Source organism: Pinus tabuliformis, chromosome 4_1 (genome assembly GCF_031772625.1).
Source record: "Pinus tabuliformis cultivar Carrire ecotype Pingquan chromosome 4_1, CPIR1, whole genome shotgun sequence".
In the NCBI taxonomy this organism is placed as follows: domain Eukaryota; kingdom Viridiplantae; phylum Streptophyta; class Pinopsida; order Pinales; family Pinaceae; genus Pinus; species Pinus tabuliformis.
This window is the reverse complement of record NC_142303.1, coordinates 583,513,474-583,522,418: the sequence shown is the minus strand read 5'-3', so window position 1 is coordinate 583,522,418 and position 8,945 is coordinate 583,513,474. Positions and strand designations below refer to the sequence as shown.

The 8,945-nt window shown below is 35.1% G+C and overlaps 1 protein-coding gene across 1 annotated transcript; it reads right to left on the bottom strand.

Moving 5' to 3' along the window:
• Positions 1 to 1,912: 1,912 nt before the first annotated feature.
• On the bottom strand, positions 1,913 to 3,223 carry LOC149177306 (heavy metal-associated isoprenylated plant protein 39-like). Its single transcript, XM_089421714.1, has 4 exons — positions 3,169 to 3,223; positions 2,533 to 2,573; positions 2,357 to 2,432; positions 1,913 to 2,064 (listed from the first exon to the last, which is right to left on the bottom strand). Exons 1-4 carry the CDS (start codon positions 3,221 to 3,223, stop codon positions 1,913 to 1,915), a joined length of 324 nt encoding a protein of 107 aa, XP_089277840.1.
• Between the last annotated feature and the right edge of the window lie 5,722 nt (positions 3,224 to 8,945).

Genomic DNA, 8,945 nt, shown 5'->3' with positions numbered 1-8,945 from the left:
AGACTTTACTTTATTTCAATTTGATTATTATATGTTTATTATGTATATAGTGAAGTGTGTGTGTGTATGAGTTTTTTTTTTGCAAAACTAGATAGTGTTATCATAATTTTATCTAGTACAGTTATCATTCATCATTCTTTTTTTTTTTCTAATGATATAAATATTTTTTCTTTAATATCGGTTATGATTGTTAACATTGTTAAAATAAAGATTATTCCAAGTAAATTCAAATTGATTGCTTATGTCTAATTTCATGTCTGAAAGTAATGACATAGAGAAGTGACTTCATACAAATATCTTTGATCTCCATCACAAGCTTAACTAGAACTATAATTTTGAAAATGAGATAAATGAAGAGTGGAACAATTATTATAGATCAAAAAATAGTTGTAAATCAATGGACCTTTGGTTATAGGATATCAATAAACTCCTTTTTGAAATTTTCATTACTCATGTTATCATATATGGCTGGGAAGTTTGGTACTATAACATCTCTAAAAGAATAGTGAAAAAAATAAAGCAAATTCAAAAGTATTATAATTTATATATTCAAAATTAAACACAATACACCATATCCTATCCTTCTCATAAAAGTGAGACTTTCCTACATTGAGAGGATAACTATGACAAGACATTTAATGTACAAAACCAAAATAAATAACATGGAAGACAAGAGGCTTCATGACACTGTTTCAAACACCAACCAAAACCATCCATGGCTCAAGCAAGGTTCACATAAAGGATGGAGTCATTTTGCAAAATCTAATAATGTTAAAACTATCATTACATTTATATTTAAGAAGAAAGAGATGATCAGCCTTGATCTAAAAGGTCAAAATTATCTCTTTATTTCGACTAGTGTAAAGAAGAAAATCAACATAATATTTCTTTATTTTGACTAGTGTAAAGAAGAAAATCAGCATTGTTAAAATAAGAACAAACAATTATGAACTCCCTAGTAGAATAGAGTGTTGGACAATTCCTAAAACAATTTACATCAAAAGAAATTGACATCTTTGTGACACTAAAATAGTTAAAAATAAAAAAGACATTCTCTTAAAATATCTTCCATACATCCATATTAAATCACAATTTGGAAAATAATTATTACATCACTAATACAATTTGGACCAGTACTACAATTATTGTTAGAAACCCTTATAATGAAAAAGCGAAAACTGTAATAAAACCACCACGAATTCAAGAAAATAGGCTGTTACGAATAAGTACTCACTCCCAATCAGAGAGACGGAATTTGCATATGATAAGCTCTAATAGTGGACGCATCATGTGAAATGTATAAATTTCATAACCAGAGATGGTAGGAACAGTTCATATCCATAAGCAAAACAAAAGGTAGCCACATTACAACAATAGTGAGCGATTGCATACTCAAATAGAAAAGCACCAAATAGAAAAGCACCAAAACCAAAAAAACTTACAAAATATGGACAGACATAACTCTCAGCAAGTATATAAGCATAGAACTATATTACAAAAGCAGTACCATAGAACCGAGACAGTAAAACAAATTCAATTGTAAAAACACAGAGGTATTATATTTCTTGCCCAAAAGTATAGTCTTACAGAAGGAAACGTGACCAGGAGCCGTAAAGAGCTCGGCTTTAATCAACATGTATAGCAGCCAAATATTTACAAATGGACTCGAGGTCCTTCTTATAGGTACTGGAAATAATACCATAACAATAACAAATGCAACGGGGAAACCCTCAGAGGACCCATATATTTCCTCAATAAACTCTACAAATGAGAAACAAGTTGTTTATAATCATTAGAGGAGGACAGAGTTAATCATTTCAAATTCCAATTGAACTTAGAACAAGATAACGGCCAATTGAACATACACAAAGAAGAAAAATACAGAGATCACCAAATAGTGCATCTATTAGTATTATATGCCCTTTTCTTTTTTTTTTGCAGGACCCAGGCTCAGCAGCTCTGTCTTTACGAATTCCCTGAGCTTCATTGTGACATCCACAGGATCTGCATTCCCCATGACAGTTATCTTCTTCTCGTTCATGTCTACCGCAACAGACTCTACCCCTGAAACCAAATACCGGTCCATTGTTTATTAGCTCTCAAATCCATTTAATGGTAAGCAAAACCCCCTGATTGATTGATTGAATGAATTTTGTAGGTTGGAAGCTTGGATTTACCACGGTCTTCATGTTTGATGGTATGTGTTTAGAATTTGTAAGAGGATCCATCTTCCAAAGAGGGAAAAAAATTGGTCTTCATGATAAATATTCGAAAAATAGACAATCAAAGCTGAGGACTGTGGTAAATCCAAATTTCAACCTACAAATTCGAACCACAAAAATTTGAAAATTTTTACCTTCCATTCCTGCAACCATCTCCATAACCCTTCTCTTACCATTTTCGTCCTCGATAGTTACTTTCAGCACCATTTTCTGCAAAATCAATCACATGGGCCATCATCATCAATCAGTTGATGGACACAGAACCTTAAGCAGTTGATTTCGCTTGAATAGAGCAAACATAGTAACATACCTTCATATTTGACAGGAAATAGTAGCCTTCCAAAACTCTCGCTGTGATATATGGACAAGGCGAACAAACAGAGTATAACACAAATTGGTACAGGAAGCCTTGTAATATATCTTCTTAATCGAGACCATAATGAAGGACCAGGGACAAGGCGAACAGAGTATAACACAAATTGGTACAGGAAACCTCGTAATATATCCTCTTAATCGAGTGCCTTACTTGCGAAGGTCGGTACAACTTGGACGGGTTGAAGTATAATTCAGACTGCTATAATTTATTTATACCTCGTAATATATCCTCTTAATCGAGTGCCTTACTTGCGAAGGTCGGTACAACTTGGACGGGTTGAAGTATAATTCAGACTGCTATAATTTATTTAATGTATATAAACAGTGTAACCACATGCGAAAGCTACCGTTGCAAGCAGCTTTCTACAGACAAATGTTTTTGGAGGGACCACGCTGTTTCTATGAATATTTCACTCACCAAGGCGACCTTAAACCACCTCCGCGCTAATGGGTAAATTGAAACTTTAGTTGCTCGACCTTAATGGCCGCCATCGACAGGAGAGGGAATTTGCGACTTTACACCACCTCCACGCTCATCGGTAGATTGAAACTTTTTGCGACTTTACACCACCTCCACGCTCATCAGTAAATTGAAACTTTAGTTGCTCGACCTTAATGGCCGCCATCGACAGGAGAGGGCATTTGCGTGCGGTTTACGGCAACTTTACACACCCAACCACACCCAACCGGTTCCGTGTTAGTGCCCTGCGTAGGCTAAATATAACCCTAAGAATTTGGCCATGCCGTAAGGCCACTCGACCATAACGTGCCGCTCCACCATATTTTGGAGCCGCCGTGAAAAAAAGTTTTTTTTGGAGTGGAATTGTTAGTTTTTGGATAAACATTTCATTTATCATTAAAGACACAAAGTTGAATGAAATGCTGAAAAAGAAAACAAATTTATTTAGTGAGACTTCTAAAGATGGAAAAATTCTAATGAATAAAAATAAAAATAAAGAACATCATAGTTAACAAGCGTTACATAGCTGCTAGTACTTGCTACTTAGCTTAAGTATAATTAAACTAAAAAATAATAAAGATAAAAATTTCATCACAAAAATAAAACAACTAATAAAATGTTGCATTGTTGAATGTCATGACCAAAAATTAAGAAATATGATTAACCAATATTATTTACATTTAACATATATACACTTTAATATATATGTTTTTTTAATATATCTCTATGTTTTTTTAATATATCTCTGTGTTTTATATATACAATTTGAGTGGGCCTAATGATTAAGAGTATGTGTTTCATTCTAAAAAGTCACAGGTTCCCTATCCCACAAACAAAGGGGTCTCATACACCAATTTGGTGTCTGACTTGATTGTGACCTTAAAATTGAATTCATGAAAATGAAAATAATAGAAAAAAAATAAAACTTAAAACAAAAAATCAGCAAATAATAGAAATGGAAGTTCTTAAAAAGTTTATAATAAAATTAATACGCAGTCAAAAAAACAAATAATACCATGTCTGGAGTAAGTATGACAAACTAGAAATAAATCCAAAAATATTATAATTTAGTTAATTAATTAGAGGAACTAATAAAAATAGAAATTATTAAAAAGTTTATAATAAAACTAATACACGGTCAAAAAATGGATAATATGATAAACTAAAAAATAATAATAATATTATAATTTAGTTAATTAATTAGAAGAACGAGACTAATTTTCAATATTTTACAATACCAAGATTACATCATGAAAGCAAATAAACCACAAAACTATCTATTTTCAGTCCTATAAAATGCCAAAACTGTCAATTTGCAATCTTATCATCAAATTTGGAGAGTCATTGCCTACTGAAAAATTATCAAATTTGTAGAGAGTCATTGCCTACTGAATAATAATTTATTTATTGTGAATACCAAATTTTTATTAATAAAGAAATTTCATGCCAATTAAAATTGTACTGGATTTGGAGTTTTGGGATTTGAAATCGATTTATAAGGAGTTTTATTTTCCTTTAAATCTATGGAAGTGTCACTTATAAACCTATAGTGTAAAAAGATACAAACAATATAAAAGCAAGTCCGGTCACTAACTCCAACTTCTTAAATTTTAATGTTTAAAATTGATTTTTAAACAATCTCACCCGTACTAAAACCACCAAAAAAAACTAATAATTATAATAGAATAAATCATAATAGCTAATTTGAAACCTCTGTAATTAATTCGAAAAAACAATAACAAACGCAAAATAAATCCCAGAAACTTGAAATAAAAAAATAACAAAGTTTACCATGACGAAAAAGCCATACCCACCACAAATTCCGAATCGAATATTTTAAAACTTTATCTACCATTTTTTAAGTAGATTTTAAAATTTTTGTCGGCATTAATGAATTTTTCTTAAGTTAGGCACTTCAAAGACTAAGCCTTGCCCATCACAAATCCCAAATGAAAACGTAGTCCACCATATCCTATCCGTCACACCCCTATCCTGGTGGTAGTCTTTCAACCACACATAGGTGGGTGTGGCACCGCCGTACTTTTTCTTTCCACCAATATTAGACTACACAGTCTACGCCTACTTGAACACTTAATCAATTTTCCAAACAAGTGTTCACAATAATGCATGTGGCTTCTCCACATAAATATGAGGCTCCTCATCCGTATGTAGCTCAAGCTCCCTCTCAAGGGAAACTCGCATGGCCTTCTCCTCATCGAATCCAACATCCCTGCAAACCATTGTCATCATGTTGGTCGACAAGTACACTCGATAGTTGTGAGGTGTATCAGTGTACCCCACGAATATCCCCAACTTTGTTGTAGGCTCAATCCTCTTTCATGCACCTTTGGTCACATGGAAATATACCGATGACCCAAAAATCTTGAAGTGACCAACATCTAGCCTCTTATCGAAATAAGCCTCCTCTGGTGTCTTCATCTCAAGTATCTCATATGGGCTACAGTTGATCTGAAAATGAGATCTTAAATCAATATTAAGGTATTACAGACTCATGTGCAGGAACGCCTATATTATTTAGTGCAACAGATCGAAAAGATTGCGAATAATATAGACAATGAACATAATAAACACACACATCAACACAACAAATAATCAAGGAGTTCACCAGACTTCTTAGCTACGTCTCCTGGTCCAACTTTCAGTGTCGACCTCTATATTATGTCTTCAAGAGCAGATGATTACAAGTGTGAGCTCGAATAGAGTATCAACACAACAGTGACGAAATAACAGGGATTTACTCGAAATCCTCAAGTCTAAAAGAGTGCACAGTCTATCCCTCTTGCTCTCTGTCTTCTGCTTTCTCTTGCTCTCCTCTTCTCTGTCTATCCCCCCTTCTGTGCTACCATTGAATGGCTTTTAAGACTCTCTGCCCTGTCTGTTCGCCTTCCCTCTTCAGGCTCTCTGGTTCCCGGCCGCTGTCCCTTCATCTCCTTCTTGAGAATTTAACAATAATTGCAAAACGCTCTAAGGTATGGTGGCCACTGTTTTCAAACAGAAAGGACCACTGACACGGGTGAAATCCCCAGGAATACGTTTCTCTACTTACACAGAGAAATACACTAAAACAGTGAGAATTTTCGCTAAGCCAGACTTCAAATGATATTGAATTCAACCTATAATCCTATCGGGTCTGTGTTCTATCATTGTCGCAAGTTGCAGTGATTCAAATGCCATGGTCCCCTTTGTATTTGGGTTTATAACGGAAATACACAAAAATACATTAAAATACTGAAAAACCCTATAAACGCTTCATATTCAAATTTTATACTGTTGCGCCTATAAACTCTGTTGGGTCCGGCTTTATCACATGTCGCATGTTGCATAAGCCCCGCTCCTTTGTATTGCTGCGATGCGATATTGCGATCGGCGATCGCATATCGCAATGTCTCGAGCCCCTGGTAAGTCCTTCCTTTGGCCATGTTGTGATGCGAATAAATCACCACCGTTGGTCTTCTGCCATCAGATCGATGGCTGATGTCTTCCTAATCAAACAAAACTTGCTCAACAGTCCTTCGTCATTGATCTACACTTTGTGGATCCGACAGTACATAGCGATTTCGGGTGAACAACTTACCTGACACTTAACCAGCTTTACGGACCCGATGGGAATTATAAACTCCTAATCTATTAAAGTTCAGGTTCGATTTCTTAATGAAAGTCTGATTACTTAGCACTCGATATCCGTTGGATGATGAGATCTCTCGATCCTGCAGTCTGCAGGTATTCAACATACACACGTTTTAACTTTCCTTTGGTTCCATGCGATGCGATATTGGTAGTTGATCTGGACCATTGATCTGCGCGCTTAATCAATGGTTCACGTTGTTTCGCTTGGAGTCATTATCACATTTTTCTTAAGACTATGGTCCGTTAATACTTTCGTTGGCTTTCTCTGATGCGATTTTCCGCTCTTCTCCCTTTATAACTCCGTCGGGTCTTTAACATTATGGAAGCCTTAGACTTAGAGGTTTTACTCAAGATCCATTTTGGATCATGCCTTCCCACTGAAAAGATTTTGAACCACCAAAAATTGGTTTTAGGCATCAATCAAGTGAGGATATAGTTCCCTCACTTGTCCAATTTCTATCCATCGTGCCTTGCTTGGATTTGAATCCTTGAACCCTACTCTCAGGTACTCAACATCCCCTTGACACGTAGTTCTTACCTTCCTGTCCAGAACTGTGTCCTCCTGTAACCCATTGAGATACTCAGGCAACAAATCCCCAATACAAGGCAACTGACTTTGCTCTTCAAGATCTTCAATCAATGAAGGTTCATAGAATCTCAAGTTTTCTGCATTAACGACTGAATAGATCTGCATATAAGCTGGAAAATCAAGGCGAAAAGCATTTTCACCAATTTTATCAAGTATTTTGAAAGGTCCATACCTTATTGGTTTTAGCTTCTTACCTTCACCTTGCATTCTGTCTTTGCTGATGTACAGCCAGACTTGATCACCAACTTGAAAACTATGCTCAACTTGATGCTTGTCATGTCTTGCCTTGTACTTGGCTTGACTTCTTTCCAGCTATTCCTATATTTCCTGGTGAATTTCTTGGATTTGTTCAATGAACTTGGTTTCTTTGTCCATATCACTGTGTCCATCAAATGCTATGTCTTTAGCAAAGATAAAATCCAAGGGAGACTTTGGTATAAAACCAAAACAAGTCTCAAAAGGAGATCTCTGAGTAGAAGAGTGCTTGGCACGGTTGTAAGCATGCTGCACATAACAAAAATGTTCATCCCAAAGCTTGGGATGCTTGCTGCAATAGCCTCTGAGCAATTGGATCACTGTCCTATTGACCACTTCTGTCTAACCATCTATTTGTGGATGAAATGTTGTGCTCTTCTTCAATCTGGTGTCCATCAACTCCCATAGATTTGACCAAAACTTCCCAACATATCGAGAATCTCGATCAGATACAATAGAAGTGGGTAACCCAAAATGAACCCATACATTCTAAAAGAACAACTTTGTTGTTTGTTCAGTTGTAACCTACTTGTTACATGGTATCAAAATACACATTTTACTGAACCTATCCACAACAACATACAAATAATCATGGCCTTTCCTAGACTTTGGCAATCCCCCAATAAAATCCATGGAAACACTTTCCCAAGGACGAGAAGGAATTGGAAGTGGAGTGTACAAGCCTAATTTTCTATTACTTGGTTTGCTTGTAGCACACATTGCACATCCTTTGGTATATCTGGAAACTGTCTCATGCATTCTTGGCTAATAATAGAACCTTTGCAATTGTGAAACTATTTTTCTTACACCAAAATGACCTGATAAAAGAGAAGTATGTGATTCTTGAATTATGTTAACTCTTTCAGTTTTTGGAATGCATAACTTTCCCAAATGATATAAGAGTTGGTCCTTTACATAATAATCCAACTCTTCTACTTGCTTGCCATGACTTAAAGTTGCATATACATCTTTAAAATCTACATCTTGAGCATATTGTTCAATGTAACTTTCATGCATTACTGAGTTATGCTAAAGTATAGTAGATGCATTTATGATTGGTCTTGATAACATGTCTACAACCTTATTGTGTATGCCCTTCTTATATCTGATGACGAGATGAAATTTCTATAGAAAACCCATCCACCTATAATGTCTTGATTGCTGCAATTTAGTTTGTGAGTGAAAATATTGAAGTGGCTGATGATCTATATGTATGATTGTTTCTTTACCCATTAGGTAATGTTTCCACTTTTTCACACTTTGTACTAATGCATAAAATTCTTAATCATATGTGAGATAATTAACTACTACAAAAGTAAATGTCTCAGAATGATAGCATATGGGTTTTTTGTGTTGCATCAACACTGCTCCCATGGCATAGTCACTAGCATTTGTC

Coding starts and splice junctions, on each gene's coding strand:
- LOC149177306 (XM_089421714.1), bottom strand. CDS start 3,223: ATGGCGGCCATTAAGGTCGAGCAACTAAAGTTTCAATTTACTGATGAG. Junction 2,433..2,532: donor ATTTCCTGTCAAATATGAAG/GTATGTTACTAT, acceptor TTGATTTTGCAG/AAAATGGTGCTGAAAGTAAC. Junction 2,065..2,356: donor GATGGTTGCAGGAATGGAAG/GTAAAAATTTTC, acceptor ATTTGGTTTCAG/GGGTAGAGTCTGTTGCGGTA.